At 43.4% G+C, this 26110-nt stretch overlaps 1 protein-coding gene across 2 annotated transcripts in view; it reads left to right on the top strand.

Annotated features, from left to right (window-relative positions):
- The first annotated feature begins 5500 nt into the window (after nt 1-5500).
- The window catches only part of DCBLD2 (discoidin, CUB and LCCL domain containing 2), a 92705-nt gene continuing 72095 nt past the window's right edge, over nt 5501-26110 (top strand). Inside the window, exons 1-2 of one of the 2 annotated variants that reach the window (XM_089331502.1) lie at nt 5502-5676; nt 6062-6137. In XM_089331502.1, the coding sequence (XP_089187628.1) occupies nt 6071-6137 (67 nt within the window). In that variant the 5' untranslated portion in view covers nt 5502-5676; nt 6062-6070. Of the gene's footprint in view, nt 6138-26110 lie in introns of both variants that reach the window. The other variant, XM_051859388.3, reaches the window with a different exon arrangement.

Genomic DNA, 26110 nt, shown 5'->3' with positions numbered 1-26110 from the left:
TGGTTCTGACGCACAAGAAATCAAATTGGTTAAACCTATGTTCCTGGAAAAACAAGGGTATAAGAAACACTGAGGTGGGGGATGGAGAGGGAGATAGTTGTAACAGATGAAGATGCAAACAAAAAAATCACAGTCATGTTGCTGACTTATGCCAATGCTAATCGCACAAGAAAAAATACTCAGTGTTGTGACTCACTAGGAGAAATTAAATACTTTCTATAATAAGTCAGTCTCCTATCACTCCTGTCTTCAGTTTGCTATTGCAAATATTTTTAAATAGTTCATAAATGTTAAGAAAACATGAGTAATAAACCTGAGAGTTATATTTGACTGAGATGACTCACTGAAAGCTTACCAGAGAAAGAGAAAAATGTATCCAACCCATTTCTGTTCACAGAAGGGAAGAAAGTCTCTTCAGCAGAATTCAAATATTTAGTAAGGAATGTGGCTGTAAGCACTTGTCTGCGCATTCAACAGGACAAAGGGAATGCCCTTGCGAGGACAGTAATCAGACCACAGGGCTCTGGTCTTTAAAGTTGGAATTATTTCCCCAGACTGCCACAGTCTTCATTTTCTCCCACCCCACTGGAAGATCACAAAAGTAAATTCTTGTTCATTCCCTCTTTCTGTTATCCTGCCAGAAATACACACTCACTGATAATGCTCACCAATGATTCATTACATACCATTATGCTAAGGTTTCCAGTATAAATGCCATTTTTAAATGAGCCTCTTTTGTTTCATTAAAGCTTAACAGACATTTAATAGCAATGATGGTGCCAAATGATTTTTATCATATTACACATCAAAACCCAGATGTTTCTGTAGGGACAGATGCATAGGTACCAGCTCCCAGGGTCTTCTCCCCTGTTCTCATTTCCTTAGCAGTTGGCTGGGTTGGGATTCACTTGAAAGCAAAAATAGTTGGGTATAACTATTATCATATTTCCCCTTGTCTCTGTAGAGCAATTCCACATTCTCTTCCACTCTTTATTGATCAGAGAAGAGAAGTAAAAAGAGAAAAGAAAAGAGAAGATTCAAGTCCTGGTGAAGTAAAATTTAGGTAGATGATCTATTTGTATGTTTAAATATCTTATTGTGAACAACCCTAAACGCATTACAATAACACATATATTAATTTTTGGTATTTCACATTTAACTATCCTACATTTAACTATCCCACATGGTCCCTTCCTGAAGCTCTAATCTTCCCCAGAACCCCCTTTCAAAGCATTAATGCATTTACCAGCCAATGAAACTAAGTCAATCGTGACTGCTACTAGTCCTATTCCATGTCAATGAATTCAGGTTCAATTAGGACACTGTTCAATTTGGGTTTGTTCTGTTTTGTGCCCATGGGATCGTCTAAAGCTCCTACTTTTTGAGACTCTGTAGGAAAGAGCTGGTCCCTGGGATTCCCTGCTGGAGGCACTTTAGCTTCTTGGGGCCTCTGGTTGCTATGATGATGGCCTCCTTCAAACTTATCCACTTTCCTGAATTGTATCCCCAGTTGTGTCCCAGTATGACGCATCTGGGTCATGTAGATAAAATGATCCTGGACAAGTATGGCTCCCATTGCCTCAGTAGATGTCAACCCCAAATGAACCAATTTCTAGAAGCAAGGAAGATGACAAAGTTGGCTGGAGCAGCATGCAGAGTGTGAGAGAAATAAACTAGAAATAAATATAAATATTTATATAAACTAGATATCTACCTCTGCGCAGGTTTTCTCCTAGAGATGAATGCCATTATGTTGCTTTTGTGTGAGCTCCTACAAGGAAAGTTTGGTCATCTCATAGCAGCCTTCAGCCATTGTTCTTGCAGCTCAGTAGACGAACTATGATTAGGAGAAATGAAGACAGAATAAAGTCACCAATAACATTATCTGTCATCCACATTTGTGCTATAGTAATTCCCTATGCACATGGAGCAATCTCTATCCTGAGATCCAGACCCCATTTTTCTAAAGCAAAACGCAGAAAACTGAAGCACAAAATGATATGGAAATCATCAAATGGCATTAGTGACCAAGAACTTTTGGTTTCACCACTTTAAATATTAACTCCACTTTTATTTTACCGCCCTCTTCTTTCTCTGCACTGACCTCATTCAGAACTTCTTTATCTCTCTAGTCTCCATGTTAATAACCTTTAAATGCAGTATAGGGATGAGAAAAGCTAAGTGCTTTTTTCTCTTGCTTTCAGGGCACGTGGTCTGCATCTTTTCACATTAGTAGTAAGTGATATAGATGGCTGTAGTCCAGGTTTTGTTCTCTTCCAGAAAGGCTTCCATAACTGTGTTGTTCACTGGTGAATTCATTCCCTCTGGAACAGGTTCTAGGTTGTCAATGGACGTCAGCATGAGGTCCATAACACCTTGCTCTGTCACCACCTCTGAGAACTCAGGTTATCACCCCATGGCCCTATGAGGGGAGTGGCCCAACAGATGAAGTGGATTGTCTCAGAGACTATAACTAGGAAGTCTTAGTTCATGACTGATAGTTTGACACATTAGCACACCCTGTTTGATATGTTCAATACCGGGTTCCATTTCACATCTTCTATGTCCTTACCTGTCCAAACCAGCCTATGCTCTTCCTGTGCTGCTTACTATGTAAAAGGCAACATCTTCTACCTAGAAACTTGAGGATTTTGCTCAACTCCTCCCTATTCCCCACATCTAATCAGTCTCTAGGTTCACAAATATTCCTCCAGCCAGTGCCCCTTTCCAAGACCATGCCTAATGCAGTTAAGACTCACAGTCATTCCCTTCAACTCCAGACTAGCTCTTCCTGGCTTCCAGTCTTGTTCTAATTCCAATCCATTCCTTGCCTTCCTGTCTGAGTTTTCTACAATCACAATCTGATGTCACTTTTTCTTACAACTCTTAAGTTATTTCTCAGTGTTAAAAAGTAAAGATCTTGACTCAGCCTGTCATAGCCTTGCACCTATTAACTTTTTCAATCTAGTCTCTAGTTCTTCCCATCACATTAGCAGGAGTCAACTCCATTCAGCTGCACCAACACTGTTTACTACTTCTGTGATTCAGCTTATTTTACTTCTAACAGAGGCCTCCTTCCTCTTCTGTCTTCTTATTCAAGACTCACTGAGGGGCCTGCACTGTGGAATAGCCAATAAAGCTGCCACCTGCAGTGCCAGCATCCCAAATGGGCACCCGTTCAAGTCCCGCTGCTCTCTGCTATGGCCTGGGATAGCAGTAGAAGATAGCCCAAGTCCTTGGGCCCCTGCACCTTCGTAGGAGACCTGGAAGAAGCTCCTGGCTCCTGGCTCCTGGCTTCAGATCAGTGCAGCTTTGGCCATTGCAGCCAATTGGGGAGTGAAACTGCAGATGGAAGACTTCTTTCTATGCCTCTGCCTCTCTCTAAACTCTGCCTTTCAAATAAATAAATAAATCTTAAAACAAACAAACAAACAAAGACTCACCTAGAGTTTCATACTCACTGTGATGAGTCCACTATGACCCAGTCCATACTTCCAACATGGTACTGGTAACAATGCAGTAATTTACACACCTCCCCCACATTAAGGGAAGCTCCTCTGATGGAGCTTTGTATGCCCAATGCCTACATTAAGTCTAGAACATAATAGATCTCCATCTACATTCAACAAAAGCTTATTGAATAAATTTAGTGGAAGAGTTTATTGCATGAGAAGTATGCAGAGGAGTTGAAAAACATACCTCAAAAGTCCTTTCCAACTCTCTGATTGTCATTTGAGGATATCATGTGTCTGAATATATCATCTATTCATGACTCACAGACCCATAATTTTAAAGCACTTCTCAACCTGAGCTTAGACTAAAATGTCCACCTGCCTGTTATATAGCTTCACTTATTAGCCAAGTTGGCATCTCAAATTTAGTACAGAAGTTCTTTGTCTCTGGATGCACCCATTGTAAACTGGAAATACTATTCTGTTAAAAATGCCTGCTGACCATCATAGCTTGTTGCCTACTGAACACAGCACGCTGTAGAGCAATCAGTTGTTTGTTTACCCTTGTGATCTTGTTCCTGACTGGGAGCTACCCACCCAGTGCCACAAGAGAGTATTATTCTGCATATCACTAGCCCAGGGAAAAGATGAACATTCAGATTTGAAGTTTGGTTTTGACTGACTGCATATTGTTTTTCTACCACCATAAAACCTTAAGTTGAGCTTTCTAAATCAGGAGCCATCTGTATACCCAAAATTAACCTACTTTTCTCTCTCTTTTTTTAAAAGCTGGATTTATTTGCAATGCAGAGTTAGGGAGAGAGACATCTTCCATACACTGGTTCACTACCCAAATGGCTACAACAGCCAGGGCTCAGCCAGGCATATGCCAGGAGCCTGGAACTTCCTGATCTCCCATGTGGGTGACAAAAGTCAAAAAATTTGGGTCATCCTCCACTGCTTTCCCAGGTGCTTTAGCAGGGACCTGGTTGGAAACGGAGCAGCCTAAACTTGAACTAGTGTTCACATGGCATGCTGGCATGTTGCACAACACCGGTCCTCTTTTTCACACAACCTTTCTACTTCCCTGTATTTGTTGAGGACATCATCCTACTGTCACCTGCTCCTGTTAAGAACATCCTAGATGGAATGTCTTTCCTCTCTGAAATCAACCATTGCCTAGTCTTGTGGATTCTTTTCCTAAAGATATGTTCTTTTTATCACTCCACCTGCTCTCTCCCTCCTCACACTGCTTGTTATTCTAATTGGCATTTATTTCACTAAAGCTTGCATGAGTTTACATTTCTGTCCCATTCTGTAAGACGTCTGTATTACGGCTATACTTCCCATGACTCTCACACCAGTGTTTGCAGATAGCAGGTGCTCAACAACTCTGCCGAATAATCTGACTGCACGTTAGGATATTAAACTACCTTCAGGGCATGGATCTTGTTTTTAGTCCCCCCCCCCCCAGCTCCCGCTCCGCCCCCATATAGTAAAGGACACAAGAGACAGGAAATGCATGTTTAAAAATTGAATACTGCGTCTGCAATCGTAACTCGGAGTTGCTCCAACAACTTGCCGATAGTTTTAATAAAAAACACGCTCTGCTATTCAAAGAAAGTCCTTTAGACTCAGCTCCCAGCTAACACCATCCAGGATCCAGGGTTCCCACCCCTTCCAGTGGCCTGATGAGCGGCAGGGGAGGAGCCACGAGCAAGCTGGGCTAGGGGAGCCGGGTGCGCGGGATGGGGGAAGTCCCGGAAGTCATTGACCGGGGCTGGCGGCCGCCTCAGCGCGACCGCTCAGGGCTGCGGTCCCAACAATAACAGAGGCCCGGGCCGGGCGGGGGCCGCCGGGGACCGGAGCTTGGGGGCGGAACCCAGATTGGGGGAGGCGGGTGGGACGCTGCAGAAGGCCGAAGGGGATTGGAGAGTGCTGATAAGGGGCGTTGGAGTTCGAAGAGTGGGCCGGGTAGTTAACGGGTCGACTGAGGAGAGAGCGTGCTGATTGGATAATGCGGAAAGAGATGGACCGCAGCTGACCGCAGATTGGCTGTGGTGGCCTCGGAGGCGTGGCCGGCGCGCGCAAGAGGGAGCGCGAGGGAGCGGGCGGCTCGCGGGCCTGCCAGCTAGCCTGAGCCGCGGGAGAGCGCGGGGACCCGAGTCCGAGAGAGAAGCGCGGCGCGAGAGGCGCTGCCCCCAGCTCCGTGCGGCCGCCCTCCGCGGCCCGAGCACCCCGCCTCCTTCCCTCCCCTCCCCTGCGCTCCGGCCTGGGGTCTTGGGGCGGGGAGCGGAGGGAAGGGACGAAGGAGGAGGAGGAGGAGGAGGTGAAAGCGAGGTGAGGGGCGGAGGGGTCCCGGCGCGGGGCGAGGCGCGCGCTGCCTTTCGCTCTCCCGCCCCGCAGCCGCAGCCTCCACGCCCGGTGCTGCAGTCCCGGGGCGCCCGCACTATGCAGGCGAACCGTCAGCCGCCTGGATGGCTAGCCGGGCGGTGGTGAGAGCCGGGCGCAGCCCGCGGTGTCCCCGAGTCCGGGCCGCGGCCGCCGCCCCCGCCCGGACCGCGCTCCCCCTTTACTGCTCCCTCCCTCTCGGCTCCAACTCCTCCTCCTCCTCCTCCATGCCTCTGTGCCTCCTGCTCCTACTTATTCTGCTTCTGCTGCTCGAAGACGCCGGAGCCCAGCAAGGTGAGCAGCCCCGGGGGAGTGCGCGGTGCGCGGGGCCCGGGGGACGAAGCGGGGCCCGGGGGACCTCCCCCGGGTTCGCTGTCTCCGGGTCTTTAAATGAATCTGCAAAGGCCGATGCGCTGCGCTCCTGTGCTTGGCCAAACCTGGCAAGCGTTGAGTTGCAGAGGTGGGCTCTGCCTGTTCCCCAAGTTGGCGCGATGTTACTTTTTTTTTTGGCAAGGCATTTCATTTTCCTGAAAAGATGTACCTGAGCCTCTGCTCTGAAAGCCCGCTTTGACATTGTATCCTTACTCTGGGGAAGGAGGAAAAAGAACTTTGGGAGATGTGAGCCCCCCCCCCCCCCAAAGTTAAGCCAGGTGGATGGCCAGGCAGAGTAGTAAGGCCAGGAAATGAAATAGCCATCCTAAACCCATTAAAGCTGAGTCGTGATAATTACCATCCTGTGTTAAAGCGGATGGAATGGCTTCTGGTGGTCTCTTAACCAAGCCTGCCTGTTACTGGAGTTGTGGTATATCTGACCCAAGGCAACTGTGCTGTGTTGCCTAGTGGAGAGCCCCACATTAACAGGGTACGCCTTTCCAGAAAGTGACAAAACTTTATTTCCGTCTGCTCTCCTTGAAAAACCTATTCCAGAAGCAAGCAAAAACTACCGAAGAATCATGCTAATAGAAAGAGAAGAAAGCAGAACTGATTTTTCTCCCCTTTCAGTACTATTTTCAGTGTACCACAAATTTTGAATCAGTTTAGCATCAGTTATTGAACACACTTTTCCATTACATTTCCCATTTTATTGCAATGAGATGATAAACATTGGATTGCTACTTATTGCTGTGATAATTTTTTAAAAATTGATCTGTATGTGGAAGTACAGCCTGATGTTCACATGGTTTTCGGTAAAGTATGGAATGGAGGCCATAAGTGTGTCCTTAGGAGGATCCTGAAGCTTGGGCAGGCATGCCAGAAAAAGTGTTTGATAGGCTGGTCTGTAGCTACATAGTGCAATTTAAAAATTAGATACTTAGCACTCAGGTTTTTTTTTTTTTATCTTATTTAATGAATATAAATTTCCAAAGTACGACTCATGGGTTACAATGGCTTCCCCCCCCATACCGTCCCTCCCACCCACAACCCTCCCCTTTCCCACTCCCTCTCCCCTTCCATTCACATCAAGATTCATTTTCGATTATCTTAATATACAGAAGATCAGCTTAGTATACATTAAGTAAGGATTTCAACAGTTTGCTCCCACACAGAAACATAAAGTGAAAAATAATAGATGATTTTTTTTAAATGATGATGAAATCAGAGCAGACCTATTGTCATGTTTAATCCCAGTGAGAGTCAAGTTGGGAATTGATAATTTCTTTTTTTTTTTTTTTTTACAGAAGATCAGTTTAGTGTACATTAAGTAAAGATTTCAATCGTTTGCACCCCCATAGAAACACAAAGTGAAATATACTGTTTGAGTACTCGTTATAGCATTAAGCCTCAGTGTACAGCACATTAAGGACAGAGATCCTACATGAGGAGTAAGTGCACAGTGACTCCTGTTGTTGACTTTACAAATTGACACTCCTGTCTATGGCATCAGTAATCTCCCTATGCACCAGTCATGAGTTTCCAAGGCTATGGAAGCCCTCTGAGTTCTCCGACTCTTATCTTGTTTAGACACGGTCATAGTCAAAGTGGAGGTTCTCTCCTCCCTTCAGAGAAAGGCACCTCCCTCTTTGAAGACCTGTTCTTTCCACTGGGATCTCACTCACAGAGATCTTTTTGCCAGAGTGTCTTGGCTTTCCATGCCTGAAATACTCTCATGGGCTTTTCAGCCAGATCCGAGTGCCTTTAGGGCTGATTCTGAGGCCAGAGCACTCAGGTTTTAACAGCACTTGCATATCAGAGTGTGAAATTCGTTCTGTTGAAGTTTGAGAGTCTGTGTCTTTCCTACCTGATGGGGGAAAACAGGCTTAAAGAGTTTGCAGATAACACTTACTAGGGCTTACATGTGGCCTGCACAGGACTAAATGGTTTATGTAAATTAACTCCTTTAACCCTTACCACGACCAGCTGAGATAGGTATTGTTATCCCACTTCATACTTAGACTGGACGGGACTCTGATACTGAAGAGAATGTGGCTGCATAAGCAGTTTTGCTTCTTTGTAGATGTGAAGTGTTTGTGTTTAAAAATGTTTAAAAATGCATCTTGGAACATTATAGACTCAGTTACAGGTTTTACCCCCTCCACCCCTGTGTGCACCTAATGATGTGAGTTCCTTGTTTAGAATTTCTCCAGCGTGATCAAACATGCAACATTACCTTATTTTTTATAAAGGTTTAACATACATATGTATTTTAATTATTTTATCTACTTGAGAGAGTTACAGAGAGGGAGAGACAGAAAGAAGTGTTTTCCAACTGTTGGTTCACTCCCCCAAGTAACTGTACCAGCTGGAGCTGAACCCATCGGAAACCAGGAGCCTGGAGCTTCTTCCAGGTCTCCCACGTTGAGGGGAGGAGGTGCAAAGGCCCAACCACTTGGGCCATCCTCCACTGCCTTCCCAAGCCTTAGTAGAGAGCTGGATGGGAAGAGGAGCGGCTGAGACTTGAACTGGCACCCATGTTGGATGCTGGCGCTGCAGCGGAGGCTTAATCTACTACGCTATAGCGCCGGCCCCAGGTTTAGTATATTTTTACCAGAGCATTTTAGTGGGCATGTGTTTCTTTTTCACAGTGAAGGTTAACACAAATAGAAATATCAGTGAAGGTTAACACAAATGGAAATGAAAGATTACTAGTTCAGATCTTATGAATAGACTGGGTAAATTTCATCTCTCTACACATCAGTTTTCTGCATCATTGGTATGAGAATGCATAACTATCTTATAGCTTAATGACAGTGAAATAGCACAGAAGAGTTTTGCAAAGGGAAGAGCATATTACAACTGTAAGTGATTATCATTAGTCGAGCTTACTAAGCATATAAATTAAGAACTAATTAGGTACACATCATTTGAAAATTCAGGAATTATGTGGGTTGTGAATTTCCTAATTTCTAAAAATGATATATATATTTAAGATTTATTTATTTGAAAGAGTCACAGAGAGGGAGAGATAGGGGAAAGAGCTTCCATCTGCTGGTTCACTCCCCAAGTAGCCACAACAGCCAGGGTAGGGCCAGGAGCTTCTTCCAAGTCCTCCACCTGGCTTCAGGGACCCAGCACTTGGACAGCTTTCTGCTTTCCCATGCACATTAGCGAGGAGCTGGATTGGAAGTGGAAGAAGCCTGGATTTGCTGCAGGTGGCGGCTTATGCTACACCACAATGCCAGCCCTCAAAATTATATTTCTTACTCAAGGGGTCCTAGTGCAGTCTGGTGGAATTTATTTTTTTTAAATTTTAATTTCTATTCTTTATTTGAGGCAGAGACAGAGATTTTCCTCCTGGCAGTTCACTACCCAAATGCCTGCAACAGCTAGGGCTGGACCAGGCCAAAGTTGGAGGCCCAGAACTCAGTAGGTGCTTTTCACATAGGAGGCAGGGACAGCCAGCATGGCTGCCTCCCAGTGTGCATATTAGCAGGGAGTAGGAATGGAGAGCACAGCCAGAACTGGAACCCAGGCACTCTGATTGGGATGCAGGCATTCCAACCAGCAATTTAACCACTATGCCAAATGCTTGTCTCCTACACTTCAAAAAAAATTTTAAAAAAATATTTAATGAAATTCCTTTTAAAATAGTCTTAACAGCCTAACCGATTTAATTCAGAATCTACTGACTTTAAAATGAGACACAGTGCTTAAAATGTCTATAGTATTCAGTAAAGGAAATGTCCGCATGTTGTAATGTTGAGTTACAAGGCAGAATTTTTAACTCTAAGAGGTCTTATAAGAAGATTGGAAAGAAGTAATAAAGTGTTAATAGTTGTGTTTTGGTGGTGGAATTGTGGGCAATTTCCTTATACTTTCTTCAAATTGTAATTTGCATATAGGTATAAAAAAGTGGGGTAAAAATGGTTTTGCTAAGGTTTTTTTTCTCAGTTAACCTTGGTAGAAACACATTATGTTGGAGTAGAACTATCCTTTTTAAAAAATCTGACATTTTGAAATAACAGAATATATTACCTTCATTCCAATTAATGCCATATATAGCTATTTCTTAGCATTTCTGCTGACAGTGATTTTTCTTTTTGTTCTCATTTGACACAGAATAAAATTCATCATTGGTTGGAAACTTATTGACCTTTCTCAGTAGAGAACCAGTCTTACTTCGCCTAGACATTTATTAATAGATACAGTTTATATCTGTTTACAATGTTGGTGTTTTAGATATGGCTTAAATTTGTGTATTTGAGTTCTAAGTTTAATATTGAGATGTTAACCTCAAATTGTTTTTATTGAAAAATATTTTTGGCTGGTGCTGCGGCTCAATAGGCTAATCCTCCCCCTGCATTGCTGGCACACCGGGTTCTAGTCCTGATCGGGGCGCCGGATTCTGTCCCAGTTGCTCCTCTTCCAGTCCAACTCTCTGCTGTGGCCCTGGAGGGCAGTGGAGCATGGCCCAGGTCCTTGGGTCCTGCACCTGCATGGGAGACCAGGAGAAGCACCTGGCTTCTGGCTTTGGATCAGCTGCGGTGCGCCAGCCGCAGCGGCCGTTGGGGGATGAACCAACGGCAAAGGAAGACCTTTCTCTCTCTCTCTCACTGTCCACTCTGTCCAAAAAAAAAAAAAATTAACACAGCCTGCAATAAAATGCACATTTCTCAAAATCTTAACTTGATTAAATGTATTCTAATTGCATATTTCTATTGTAATAATTTAATAAATTGATGGTCTGCTATAATTGAATTGGTTTTTCCAGTTTACATTGGATCTGTAGGAATTTGGATCATCTCAGGAGCTCAGCTTCCTCATTTGTATCATGGAAGGCTTGCCTGCCTTCTGGGTAGAAAGTAATTTGAATGTGGTAAATATCAGGAAATTCATTTAATTTTTAAAGATTTATTTTATTTTAAAGAGTTACACCGAGAAGAAGATGTGGAGAGGGAGAGAGATCTTCCATCCACTGGTTCACGCAACTGCCAGAGCTGCGTGGATCTGGAGCCAGGAGCTTCCTCCAGGTCTCCCATGTGGTTGAAGGGGCCTGAGGACTTCGACCACCTTCTGCTTTCCCAGGCCGTAGCAGAGAGCTGCATCAGAAGTGGAGTGGCCAGGACTCAAACTGGCACCCATATGGGATGCCAGCACTGGAGGCAGTGGCTTTACATGCTATGCCACAGGGCTGGCACTGGAAATTAATTTAAAAAAATCTATTATGACTTTTTATGTTTATTAATGATATACTTTTGAGGGTATTGATTCTTGCTAACTTAATAAACCTGAAGTGAATCAAGTTTGTTCTTTAAAAGAATCATTCACATCCATGATGTTTGAAACTTACATGTGAAAAAATTTTATATTCCATAAAGTAATGCCTTTGATTTGCTTGTGATGCAGGGAAAAACTATTTGAAAAATATTTGAACTGTCAGGAATGGATTCATTTCTCTCTGCAAAGAAACATTTGTAATTATTTCCAATGTTGACAATAGGTTATGATTTAGAATTTTCCATTGCCTTTTTTTGGTCTGGTAAAACATTGGTTCAGAGGAAAAAAGCATCCTTTTCTAGGATATTTGACTATTTTGCACAATGACAGTTAAGATATGTAGCCCACATTCTACATGTGCTAACCATCAGTTTTAAATCCACATTCTTAAACTTGTAAAGGAGACATTGATTGTAAAATTACAGGTTAATGATCGTTAAGGTATATTTTCCAATTTATGAGTAAAATGGAAACATTTTTATCTGGAGATAGTTGATAATTCTGTTTGACCATTTGAGCTTCATTCTACAAGATCAACATGAGGGGAAACAAACCTTAGAGACAGGCTTTTGGCATGGTACTTGAGACACCATTTGAAATACCCACATCCTGTATTGAGTGCCTGAGTTGGAGTCCAGGCCATGCTTCCAGTTCCAGCTCCCTGCTAATGAACACCCTGAGAGGAAGCAGGTAATGGCCCAAGAAGTTGAGTCCCTGCCAAACACATGGGAGACCTGGTTGGAGTTCTTACTTCTACTCCTTAATTATAGTTATGTGCTACATGATGTTTGGTTAATAATGGACCACATATATGACAGTGGTCCCATAAGATTATACTGGAGTGGAAATTTCCTTGGTCTGACATTTAGCCATTGTACCATGTTAGACTCATTACATATATATTTGTGTTGATGCTGGTGTCCTATATAATAGTATAGCACATACAGTTATGTACAGGACATACTACTTGATAGTGGTAATAAAGAGCTATCGGTTTAAGTATTTACTATGGTTATATTAAGGTATTGTCTTAGTAAGCAAAGTTTAATATGATGTACCCTGTTACTCAGGCACAGCTTCATGTCTTATGTTTGCCAAGTCTCTCTCTCCCTCCTTTTTTTTTTTTTAAATAAAGATTTATTTTTATTTATTTGAAAGACAGAGGTAGAGAAAGAGAGAGGTCTTCCATCTGCTGGTTCACTCCCCAGATGGCCGCAATGGCTGGAGCTGTGCTGATCTGGAGCCAGGAGCCAGGAGCTTCTTCTGGGTCTCCCATGTGGGTGCAGGGGCCCAGGGACTTTGGCCTGGGAAAGCAGTAGAAGATGGCCCTAGTAGAGAGCTGGATCAGAAGTGGAGCAGCCGGGACTAGAACCAGTGCCTATATGGGATGTCTGCGTTTCAGGCTAGGGCGTTAACCCATTCCGCCACAGCACCTGCCCCTTGCCATGTCTCTTGACTGGCTTTAGAGGCCACATGCAGTGATTGACCTGTATGTACCTTCTAGGTTTGTGTAAGCACACCATGACGTTCCCACAGCTGCAGTAGTGCCTAATGACACATTCTCAGTCACTATGGCTGTCATTAGGTGATACCTGACTCTAGTTGAAAGATGTGGGAATGATGACCTGTGGTTAAAGGATTAGGAAAAGCTTTATGAAAGATGATTTTTCCTAAATGTGATTGCTGAAATTCAGTCAAATGGTTATTCTTATTAAATTTTGATTCCTGGTTTCAGTTTGTTATGACAACCTTAAGACCATAACACTTTGTATTTAAAAATATTTTACAAATAGAAATGATACTTACTCAACTCTAAAACCTTAGATGATCCGTAGTCTTATCTCCTAATCCATTAATTTATTTTTGTTGTTCCTTCCTAGTCTGTTTGACATCCATACATAATATTGCACAGCTGATCTTAGTAGTGTTGTATTATATGCTAGACATGTTGAAATTAATTTATAGATGAAATTATCACACATAGCACACTCACAAATAAAAGTAAGAAAAATTGTCAAAGTAAAATTTCATAAGATTTGTTAGGTAATTTTTATATTTATGACTATTACATCGTTTTATTCTTTTTCTGGGTAGAATTTTTGAGAAAGTACTACAGTTCAAATTGTTAGTTTAGAAGCATCTGTCATCCTAATTTGCCTGTCACTATTTGGGTTAAATCAATGTAACCTGGGAGTACAGAAAATATAGATAATCCAAATAAACTAATAAGTAATGCATGACAATGTAGTGTCTATTGAAGCAGATGAGAAAAATAGGTGATTTCCAGAGGCTTCTGATATACTACCATCTAGATCAACCCATACTCTGAAGAGTATGTCCTTGAGAGAAGAGCTTTCATTAGCTACTTAAGAGTACCCCAACGTGCAGGTTCCCTCAACTGCTTTCTAAGAGCCAGTGGCCTAGAGTTCCTTGCAAGGCATTTGTTAAGTAGGGTACTTGCAGCTTTGCCATTAAAATGGAATTACTTGGAATCAAAGAGATGTTGAGATTCTATCATTCTGTCTTTGGGAGCTGTCAGCATGGGGGGTGCAGACTATATAAGCTCTCAAGAGTGTTGTTCTGTTTGATTACAGCCCTGCTGGGACATTCAAAGAGTAGTGAAATATTGTCGTCTTTGGAGAACCCACAGTTCAGTTGAAGTAATTATGGTCAAGTTGGAATATATGTTTATACGTAAATCAAGGGTGGATGTACAGTGTGTAGGTTTATAAGGGAGAGAAAACTTATTACCTGGGGAAATGCAAACCTTGCTGAATAAGTGGCTTTAGGTGGGCGAGCTTTGAAGGGTGGGTAGATTTCTAACCCACAGAGATGGCATACATTTGAGGAATAAAAAACCACCAGATCTGGGTTCTGGGCTTCAGCCTGGACCAGCCTTGGCATTGTGGCCATCTAGAGAGTGAAACAGTGGAGGGAAGCCAGCTTACTTACTCTGTTTGTCCCTCTCTCTCTTTGTGTGTCTACCTTTCAGATCTTTTTAAAATACCACAAGATCCGAACAGGTTGGGGGTGGTCAGGTAAGTGTGGGAACGTCGCAGTCTGCCTTGTTCCTTCTAGAAGCAAGCTGCTAGCCCTGGCCACCGTTTCCTCCTTGAGTCCCCATGTCCTATGTCTGTGCCCAGTCTTTGAGCAAATATTTGCTTGTTGGGTCCTGGGGGCTGGCTGTGTTTCCATGCACTGAAGGTTTTGCCCTCCTGGAGCTGTGTTAATGACTTCCATAATGTGATCAGTAGCCTCTTTAGGGTATAGTCCAAACTTCTTTGTATGTTATGTATGTAAACTTTTCATATTCTCTTGCACTCTGACCTAATCTCGTGCCTGTACCCCTTAAATTCCATTGTGCAAGTATAACATTGAGCTGTATTCCTCTTAATATAGAATTCCATGCCATTTTATCTTGTTGCCTAGACTGGTCTGTTTACATATGCAGCTGCTTCTACTTGGAATACCCTTCCTTACTTTCCTTTTCTTAGGTAGCTCCTCATTGTCCTTCAAAACCATTCTTGGGTATCATCCCTTCTACTTCTCTAACCGTTAACGACATACTCATTTCCAGATAGTACTTTTTACGATGTATTTTAAATAGTTTTTCTTGTCAGTACAATTTCATTCATTTTCTTATTTTAATACTTACCATGGTATCTGTCATTCAGAATAAATGAATTAAAAGCCCAAAATATGAAGTGAATCTGTTGCCCTGGGCAGGGCATATTATTTGGTGTTAGTCCCTGGGCATGTGCCTAGCCTGATCCCCACACTTGGTGATCAGTTCAAGAGCCTGGCCTGAGTCTCCTGGAATAGAGCCCCCTCATGGTCCTTACCACCACCTGCTCTGGGCCTAACAATCTGCCCAGCTTTTCCCAGCTCCCTTCTTCCCAGGAAATGGACCTCCCTGCTACACTCCCTTGACTGAGAGAGGTCTCCTTCAAGCTGGAACTCTAAATGCAGACGTGGCTCCTAGAAAACCATTCTTCTGAGACAGGTTGTCTTTGAGAAGGGTGGTAACATCGATCAATGCCAGCAAGTTGAGTGGATTCCTTCCACCCTCTCCCCATCCTGGGTTCTACCAGTGATGTGCCTCCTTTTTTCCTCGTCACCTGTAACTCTCGTTCAGGTCATTTTAATAACCTGGTATCATAGGAAAGCAGTGAGAGGCTGGAAAGGTTGGGCCAGGCTGTGGAGGCCTTCCCACGGAGGGGCCGAAGGAGGAGTACCTGAGACATGCGGCGTGACACCTGCCATGGCTTCCTCCTTCACGCAAGCTACTTGTCCATCTCCTTGTTTCCTCACTGTTCCCAGCCCAGGCCCCCAGGCCCTCAGGCCCAAGTCTCCACAGTGTTCTTGCCTTGGTTCTTGGCAGTTCCCCAGCATGGGCCTATGTGATACTTCCTGTTGTCTGCTTTCTCTGGTCCTGGTTGGGTCAGAGTTGTTGGAGACAGGCACACGGCCTTTGTGATCAGATCTGCTGCCAATGAATGTGAAATCTCAAATGGGGGGGTCCCTGTGCTTAGCAGCAGCACTTTGTAGGGCTAAAGTTCTTCACTGCTCCTCATTCCTGCCCTGTAGGACTGTGCCTCTGCCTCAGCTCTCCTCCTCCCTGGAACATGGTCTCGGTCCACTTTGCCCAGAGTACTGCTTTATCAGTGGAGGTTCTGCTCCAGTATGTTTTGCATCTCTGTGTAGCTCTTACTCTGAGTCTAGAATCGGGCTCAAAATTCCAACACCTTTTATACATCTCTCTCTTTTTTTTGGACAGGCAGAGTGGACAGTGAGAGAGACAGAGAGAAAGGTCTTCCTTTTGCCGTTGGTTCACCTTCCAATGGCCACCGCGGCTGGTGCGCTACGGCCGGCGCATCACGCTGACCCAAAGCCAGGAGCCAGGTGCTTATCCCGGTCTCCATGTGGGTGCAGGGCCCAAGCACTTGGGCCATCCTCCACTGCATTCCCGGGCCATGGCAAAGAGCTGGCCTGGAAGAGGGGCAACCGGGACAGAATCCGGGGCCCCGACTGGGACTAGAACCTGGTGTGCTGGCGCCGCAAGGTGGAGGATTAGCCTATTGAGCCACAGCGCCGGCCAATACATCTTTCTTCAACTGCTTTCCTGGCACCTGTTACAGCTGCTTTTTTTCTTTTCTTTTTTCTTTTTTGTTAAAGATTTATTTTATTTATTTGAAAGAGTTAGAGAGGTAGAGAGAGAGAGGTCTTCCATCTGCTGGTTCACTCCCCTGATGGCTACAATGGCTGGAGCTGTACCAATCCGAAGCCAGGAGCCAGGAGCTTCCGGGTCTTCCACATGGGTGAGGGGCCCAAGGACTTGAGTCATCATCTTCCTGCTTTCCCAGACCACAGCAGAGAGCTGGATCAGAAGAAGAGCAGCTGGGACTAAAACTGGCGCTCGTATGGGATGCCAGCGCTTCAGGACAGGGCTTTAACACATTGTGCCACAGCACCAGCCCCCTGCTTTTTCAAGTGACAAGTTTTTTAAAAAGTGGAAACTACATTTGTGCTATACATTTTGTTACTGTCTGGCACCCAGTAGATATTTATTAAATGATGAATTTCCTTTTTAACCCTTGCAGTCTTCTGCTCTGCTAAAACTGTCATTTAAACAGATTTTTTTGTGTGTGTGGGTTTTTGTTTAGCCTGAAGAACCTAGGAACTGTGTCTTATGATTATGATTATTGCAGGAGTGATTTTTGAAAATATGGAGGCTTTGAACTCAGACATACCTGGATTTACATACTAGCCATATCAGATTTTGAGAATGAGTTACTACTCTCAGTGTTTTAAAATAATGTAACTTGCCTCTCGTTTTAGAACGTATCATTAGATCAGATCTGTTTGGGCAGTGGTAAATTTTTATTCAATGAGAATTAGTACATGATTGAAAACCTTGACTCTTGCCTTCTCTGCAGTTGAAATCCCTCCTTTTCAGATGTTTGCTGTTTCTGCCTAGACTCACCCTGTTGCTGTTCTCCTTATCACCATCCTGGTTAGTGTCTAGGGAAGTTCCAGGATTTGCTCAGTGGAAGGAGTCGGGCCAAGCCACGAAGGAATGTGGCAGCAAAGCGTAAGAGTTCACAAGGTTTGTCCTTAATTGGCCTCAACACCTAAACCTTCACACTGGTTTTTCCTATCCTTTTAGATTTGGCTCTAGCTCCAACTTTCTACTTACTGTCAGGTTTCAACTTTCCTTGGTCTCCTTCCTCGTGGGTTTATGATGGATCACTTTTCTCCTTGCACACTCCTGTTTCTTGTGACTCTTTGCATCCTGGAAGCACATTCTTCAGGTGTGTGTCCAAGGCAGACATGGTGTTGCAGTGGTGGAAGAAGGGTATTTTAGTAAGGACTCTTGTGGTTATGGGGAACAGAAATACAAATATGCTTAAGGTGGAAAGAGAAAGTACTGGGAGGAATCTGAAGTGACTTACAGGGTGTTCGTAGAGCTGAATCAGCCTAAGCTGAGGGAAGCAAGACTGCTGCTGGACTTAAGGACGAGGGAGGGCTCAGCTTTAATCTTTTTGTTTCAGTCCGGCTTTACCTGAAAGGATTCAGCGAATTGATAACCCCGTATCTTGTAGTTGTAATGCTGGAGAGATTCTGGGGTTTTCCCTATTGTACTTGGTTCCGGGAATGGTAAATTGACTCACATTGGCCCAGTATGAATCAGTACCTCATTGGACCAATCAACTAGCCAGGGGGCATGAGGTCATGTAAAAACTGGGGAAACTGCAGGGCAGTTCCCAGAAGGATAAGGCTGGAACTAGACAGGCAGAGACATTCTCTTTGAGGAGCAGAAAGAGTGCTGCATTTAGAGAGTCCACTATGTGTTAAGTGAGCTGGAAGATGGATGGTGCCCATGCACAGTTAAGGATGAGGCTTGAGGAGGTGGACAGGATCTCAAAAGTTGGCATGTCTAAAATTGCAGTCCAAGACTGAGAGGAGGCTCGGGGTTAAGCCACCTGCCACCTGAGATGCCCACATCCTACGTTGGTGTGCCTAGGTTTGATTCTGGGCTACTTCCTTTCCAATCCAGCCTCCTGACAATACTCATTCGGGGGGGCAGCAGATGACTCGAGTGTTCCTGCCACCGACATGAGAGACCTGGGTGGAGTCCTTGACTTCAGCCTGGCCCAGCCCTGCTATCATGCATGTTTGGGAAGTAAACCAGCAGATGGAAGATCTCTATCCCCTTTTCACGCATCACTCTTCATTCTGAATAAATAAATCTCCTTTAAAAAATCCAAGTCTTTCTGATTCCAAAGCCTGTGTACTTTCTGTGCTATCACTTGTCTGCCATAATATAGGACTTGTTTGGGTTTAGTTCTAAGCAGCCTATGCCAAGAGCCTCATTTGTTTTATTTCTGTGCTTAGGGCTAAAAAGGCAAATAGATTGTATTGCCTTCCTAAGAGTTTCACAGCTAGGTATGGTAAACTGATGCGATAATGGAAATGGGAGATCGGCTTCAGAAAGTTCAAAAGGGAGATCACATTGAGTAGGTGTCTGCCAGGTGGATAGGAGGACGGACGTTGTTTTTGGCAGTGGATGGCATGTGTGGGGCACAGAGGTGAGCAAGCATGCAGCATGGGTGGGGTCACCGTCATGCCATAGCAAAATAAGAGACGAGACTGCAGAGGGAAATCTGGAGCCAGATTATAGTGGACTTTGCATCCTTGCTGAAGAGTTTGGGTTCTGCTGGATCATCAGTGGAGAAAATTAAAGGCTTTTAAAGTAAGGGACTGGCCTGGTAGGGTTAGTGTCTAAGAAATACTGGCAGGAGTGTGGATGGTGGATCAGAGAGGGGAAAGATATGGAGGGGAGACCTGATGGAAAACTTTGCAGGGATCTGCACTTGTTCAGGGGGACTACATTTGGAGATATTAAGGAGATCCAAAGTAAAAATGGAATGACCACTTAAATTTGAGAGAACCAGAACTCAAATGCTTTTATTATTCCCCCTCCCTTTCTGAAGTCATCTTCCTCTTGCTGCTTTCCACTTATCCATCAGAATTTCTGCCTAATTGCTGCCTCTTTATCCTTCTCTCTCACAGATCCATAGCACTCACACATACACAGAACATAAAGCACCATGACCTGCTGGTAGTATTCCTCACCCCTGGAATTACCTGCCATACTGTCCTCTGTATTGTAAACTCTATTAGGTTGGGGCCTTGCCTGTCTTGTTTACTGTTATCACTAGCACATAGCATGATAGCATGGTACCTGGCATGTTGAGGTTCATTGAATTTTTGGGACACGTTGAGTTTGAAAAGATATGGAAATTCTGAGCAGAAGTTTTTTTTTTTTTAATTTATTTATTTGAAAGAGTTACAGAGAGAGAGAGACAGACAGACAGAGACAGGTCTTCCATCCACTGGTTCACTCCCCAGATGGCTGCAATGGCTGGAGCTGCTCCGATCCGGAGCCAGGAACCAGGAGCTTCCTGGTCTCCCATGCAGGTGCAGTGGTCCAAGGGTTTGGGCGATCTTCTGCTTTACCAGGCCATAGCAGAGAGCTGTATCAGAAGTAGAGCAGCTGGGTCTCGAACTGTCACCCGTATGGAATGCTGGCTCCGCAGGTAGCGGCTTTACCTGCCACTATGCCATAGCGCCAGCCCCTAGAAGTTCTTAAAAGAAACACAGATAGCAGGTTTGAGGGTTGGAGGAGAGTTTGGAGGCTTGAGCTCTTTTCCATTTGGTGGTAGCCAAAGTCATGGGAGTAGATTAGGTTGCCCAGGTAGATAAAGAGGGTGGGGGAAGGACAGTGAAGAATAGCAAAGTCAGCATTTTGGGGAAACAAGATTGTAGTTAAGGCATCTGAGAAGCTGGAGTTAGAATTAAAAGAACTAAGACAGGAAGAAAGTTTTAAGGAGGGAGGTAAGGCTGGGAGGAGAGGAAATGCCAGTGCTGTAGAGAGGTCACAGAAGATAAGGGTGGGAAAGTATCCACTGGCTTTAGCTGCAGCTCCCTCAGATAGGTGGGTCTCTATTTTAGTGTCCTAGCTCTGCTGTAACAAAGTATCACAAAGTTAGATGGTTTAAAACCACAAAGTTATTGTCAGGTTCAGAGGCTGCAATTCTGTCTTTAGGATACCAGCAGGACTAAGCTCTGGAGAATTCTCAAGCCCCCAGCAGAGGATGCCTCCTTGCCTACTCTTAGTTGCTGGAGGTTGAAATCCTTAGCCTTCCTTGGCTTATGAATGAATTCACTTTGCTCTGTGCATTCTCCCTGTGTCTGAATCCAAGACCACCTCTTATGAGGGCAGGAGTCATTGAATTAGGGCCTGCCCTAATACAGCATGACACCATTTAACTCGACTACATCTGCAAGACTGTTTGCAAAGAAGTCAATTCCTAGGTACCAGAAGTGAGGAACCTACCTTTTGATGGACACTGTCCAATCCATGAGTGCCTGGAAGCAGGGCATTGATGTTATAATGAGAGGCATACAAATAAGACATCAAGAAAAACAACCAAGGAAATCACTCTGTAAAAGGAGAGTGAAAAAGAAAAAGGTAGATATCAGTGATTCAGGGTAGAAAGTTTGCTGTGTCTTTTAATTGTTGCTTTACCGTGTTACAAAACTTATAAAAAAGTGCACTGAAGACTCAACTTTGCAAGGCATAATTTGCAAAAAAGACAAAGATCTAACCACAGTGTAAATATAAAGTGAACACGTCAAATGTTTTATTTATTCATTCCTTCATCTGAGGTTAAGATGTTTGAGTGGAGTGTTTGAGAAGCAGTGCTAGGTATTGTAAGATGGCCAGGAAACTCCTGGCTCCTTGCTTCAGATCGGCACAGCTTCTACCATTGTAGCCATCTGGGGAGTGAACCAGCGGATGGCAAACCTCTCTCCCTCCCTCCCTCTGCTTCTCTCTCTCTCTCTCTCTCTCTCTCTCTGACTCTGACTTTCAAATAAATTAATAAATCTTTAAAATAAATAAGGAAAGAAGTGAACCAATAGGCCATGAAAAATCATGGAGAAAACTTAAATGCATAAGTGAATAAAGTTAAGCTGGAAAAGCTACATAACAAGGTATTTCAGAGTTCATGGAAAATGGAATTATAAAGTTTATTTTGATGCAAAAAAAATTAAATCCATGCATATGAGAGTCTTTAAAAAGTTCATGGATATATGTATTTTTCATTTTTTTTTTAGGTTTATTCATTTGAGAGAGAGTTATAAAGAGAAGTAGAGACAGAGAGAGAGGTCTTCCATCCACTCATTCACTCCGCAAATGGCTGTAATGGCTGGAGCTGAGCTGATGAGAAGCCAGGACCTTTTTCCAGATCTCCCACATAGGGATAGGGGCCCAAGGACTTGGGCCATCCTCTGCTGCTTTCCCACACACATTAGCAGGGAGTTGGATCAGAAGTGGAGCAGCTGGGACATATGGGATGTTGGCACTGCAGGCCAGAGCTTTAATGTCGCTCCCCCTCTTCATGGAGGAACGACACAGGACCCTGCGCTGTTCTTTTGTCTGCTCGGCCCTCCCCGGGTTTGCTGCTGGTTCTTCCCGGGTTGGCTACCGACCCTTCCACCTCTGTGGAAGGGCGGTTCCCCCTGGCCACATTCCCCACTTCCGCAGGGGAGCGGCACACCGCCGGCCGGCTCTCTCGGGGGCTGCACAGGTGTTCCCCTTAGATGTTCCCCTTAGATGTTCCTGGTGCATGCCGTTTCTCTCCTCCTTTATAGTCCTCCTCTGCCAATCCCAACTCGGCTGCCCACACGCTGAGTATGCTGCTCTCCTCCAATCAGGAGCAAGTCCTACAGTTTATTGGTTGAACTGGAGGCAGCTGTGCAGAAGCTGTTTACTTCTCTCCCAGCGCCATATTGTGGGAGAGCAGATGCATAGAATAAGTCTTAATTCCAGTAACTCAGTCCAGTCCGGGCTGCTCCCCACATTTAACTCACTGCGCCACATCACTGGCTCCTGGAAATGTGTGCTTCAAATGTATGGATATAAAATGGTTTTGTACCCCAAATATTTAATCTTCTGATTCCATTTTCCCACAAACTTCTTTGAAGAGCCTTTGTGGTGTGTGGTTGAACCATATACCATTCTGGAAAAAGGCAAAATTATGAAGACAGTAAAAAGATCAGGGGTTGCCAGGATTTGGGGGGAGGTGGGGGTGACAGGTGGAGCACAGAGGATTTCCAGTGCAGTGAAACTCCTTTGTATGATACTGTATTGGTGGATACATGTCACTGTATGCTTCTCCAAATCCATGGGATGTGCAACAGGAAGAATGAACTGTGCTGTAAATTATAGATGATAATGATGTGTCAGTGTAGCTTCTCATTTGTCAGAAATGCACCAATCCCATCAGGGATGTTAATGATGGAGGAAACTGCACATGTAAGGGAAAGGAATATGTGCAGAGTGGTACTTTCCATTCAGTTTTGCTCTGGACCTAAAACTTATTTAAAAGAAATAGTCAATTTAAAAATAGTGAATTTGTTAACATTTTATCTATCAAATAAATAAGGGGATGGAGAAGGATGTGACTTGTGAATCCTAATTGAAAGCAAGAGCAGCTAAATGGGTTTTAATTTCAGCAAAACTGACTTCAGAACAAGGAAAGTTCCCAAGGATAAAGAGGACATAAAAAAAGTGAAACTAAAGGAGTGCCTTGAATTTACTGATGCCTTTTTTTTTTTTTTTTTAAATCTTATTTATTTGAGAGGTAGAGATACAGAGCCAGGGAGAGAGACAAAGAGGAAGGTCTTCCATCTGCTGGTTCACTCCCCAAATGACCAAAATGGCCTTAGCTGAGCCTATCCAAAGCCAGAAGCCAGGAGCTTCTTCCAGGTCTCCCACGCATTGGGCCATCTTCCACTGCTTTCCCAGGCCATAGCAGAGAGCTGGATCGGAAGTGGAGCAGCCAGGATTCGAAGTGGCGCCCATATGGGATACCAGCATTGCAGGTGGCAGCTTTACCTGCTATGCTACAGTGCCAGCCCCAATGATGCTTCTTAAGACACCTCACTAACATGGACTGATACAGTACTTCTGGTCTAAAAGTTAACAGTACTGAATAGTAGATTAAAAACTTCATTGCAGCCAAGTGAAATAAAATGTATTAGTTGACAGTTGTGACTTTTTGGAACAGTTTTCAACTCCCTAAATGTTCTTTGCTTTTCCTTTTTTCATGTTATAAACGCTTAGAAATGTATTATAACATGACAAAAGTGACACTTATTTAGAGGAAGTACAGTGAGACTCAAGTCTTCAATGGTAAAAAAAAAAAAAATCCTTGCAAGTTAATGGGAAAAGTGTAAACCTTTCTTTTTATAATTACTATAATGAAAGTTACATTGCTCTTCATTTTTGACGTTTTTCTGTTAGTGTCCTGCATTTGTATTTGGTATTGTTAATGAAGATATTTTGGTAATCATTTTCATATTATTAAAATTCAGCAATATAGAGGCAGGTATTTAGCTCAGCAGTTTGTGCTTGTGTCCCATGTCAGCATGCCTGGGTTGGTGACACCTGACTCTGGATCCTAACTCAAGCTTTCTGTTAACACACGGAGACAGCAGTAATGGTTCAAGTACTTTGGTCCTTATTACCTATGTGGGTGACCTGAAATAAGTTCTGTGTTCCCTGCTTTGGCCCTGACCCAGTCCTGGCTGTTGCAGGCATTGGGGGAGTGAACTGGTCTCTGGGAACTTTCTTTTTGCCTCTCAAATAAAGATTTTTAAAGATTTTTAAAGAAAATATATATACACACATATATTGGTGGTGATATGACTAAAATCTGGGGGTGACTGGAGAGTTACATGCAATGAACATCAGGAAACACCCAAAAACTACATTTGATTTATTAGAATTTAGTGTAGCCTAAAATTAGCTTGGATTTGCTGCATATTTTTTTTGTCATTTAAATATGTTTAATGTTCTTTCTGTTTTCTCTAGGGATAAGTAGTAAAAAACAGTCATTTAGTTCTCTTCCTGGAACAATATAAAAATTCGTATCTGGCTTAACACATCTGACCTTACACTCTTCCGAGGAAGTGAACACATGTTCTCTGAGTAATCCCCTAGATAAATCTGTAGCTGAGCAACGCAGCAGTGAGATCAAATTCCAGTGCTGTTTCTGCACTGAAATAAAATTAAAATTTAAAAATTACATTAATAGGCTTCTACCCACTTATAGTCAGAATCTGATGATGATCCTTTAGGGGATGAGGTGGAAGAGAAGTTGACAGTGATGGTCATGATGATGGAATTGAAGAAGGAAAAAATTGGTGATGTTGGAGTTATTAGACTGTATAAGCTGGTCCTGTAATATCCACTTTAGTAGTCGTTTTCTCTATATAGTTAAGATCTTTATGTCAATTCTGTCTTGTGAAAATGAGTAAAAGTAAGTGGTGTAGCCTCGTCACAAATCATTCTTCTCAGTGTACAAAGCTAATCAGAGGAATTGGTGATGATTCTTCCTGACCTTGTTAGTACCTATTCTCCCTAATATTGAAAGCACTTGATCCAGGGGGAAAGGATCATTTGAAATCTGTAGACAATAAAAAGGACCCTTTTTTTTTTCCTTTTGAAACATAAAACATTCCGTTTATTTGTTTTATAAAAAAATATAGGGAAGTAGTAACATAAGATTCTTTAGTAAAATTGCTGGACTTTGGGAGAAAACTCTTCCCTGAGTTGTACCCTTGGTGAGTAGAACAACTTTACCCTGTGGCCAGATGAAACCCAGCCAAGAATTAAACCAGACCTTCAGCCTGAGATTTCCTAGGTTTGGCTGGAAGTCAGCGCTTCTTAACTTCAGCACTATTCACATTTAGGGGCCAGCATTGTTTGGGGGTGGGGCGTCTTGTGCCTTCTAAGTTGCTTAAGTCGCATTCCTGGAGTCTATCCGCTAGAAGGCTAGAAGCCAGTAACACCCCTCCCTTTCTGGTTGTGACAACCAAAGATATCTCCAGATACTACCAAGTGGGGGCCTGGAGGAATATCTTCCCCTCTTTGAGTGTATTAGGTGTCTCATTGATAAAATAGCATTTTCCAAATTTTAGCTTTACTTTTAAATATTTTGAGTAGGCTTTATTTTTAAGAACTATAAATATATACTAGAAACTCATTACTAAATTGCAGATGAAAGTGAAGACAAGATCTTCTGCTTTGCAAATTCAATTTTATGACCTTTGGATGCAAAGTATAGTGTTTCTCAGACTGCAGGTGGGGGCCATCAGTGGGTCAAGCATCTGCATGCCAGCGTATATAGCGTCACAGTGTAAAACGTTATTTTCTTTGGAATAACAGAAAAACACGTGAAGCTGCTGGCCTAATGAATTTATAAATGCCCAGGCTTTCCTTTCAAACTACCTCATTGTAAACATAGACGTCCATAGTAGTAGGTGCTTGGCTTAGCTGCTTATCTAAGTCGGTTTAAACTTATCAGACATTCTTTGACATACTATTCATTGAAGTGGATCGAGACTTTTAACTTTGGTTTCTGGTGCATATCAACTTGTTTGCAAGAGGAGGAAACTCTGAACTCCATCACATATTTTAGAACATTCTTGGCAAGTTACTTGTGGGCTGTTCATGCCCTTCCTCCCCTTCCACAAGATTC

This window comes from Oryctolagus cuniculus, chromosome 4 (genome assembly GCF_051225735.1).
Source record: "Oryctolagus cuniculus isolate XC-2025 breed Fujian yellow rabbit chromosome 4, ASM5122573v1, whole genome shotgun sequence".
In the NCBI taxonomy this organism is placed as follows: Eukaryota; Metazoa; Chordata; class Mammalia; order Lagomorpha; family Leporidae; genus Oryctolagus; species Oryctolagus cuniculus.
This window is presented reverse-complemented; position numbering and strand designations above follow the sequence as displayed.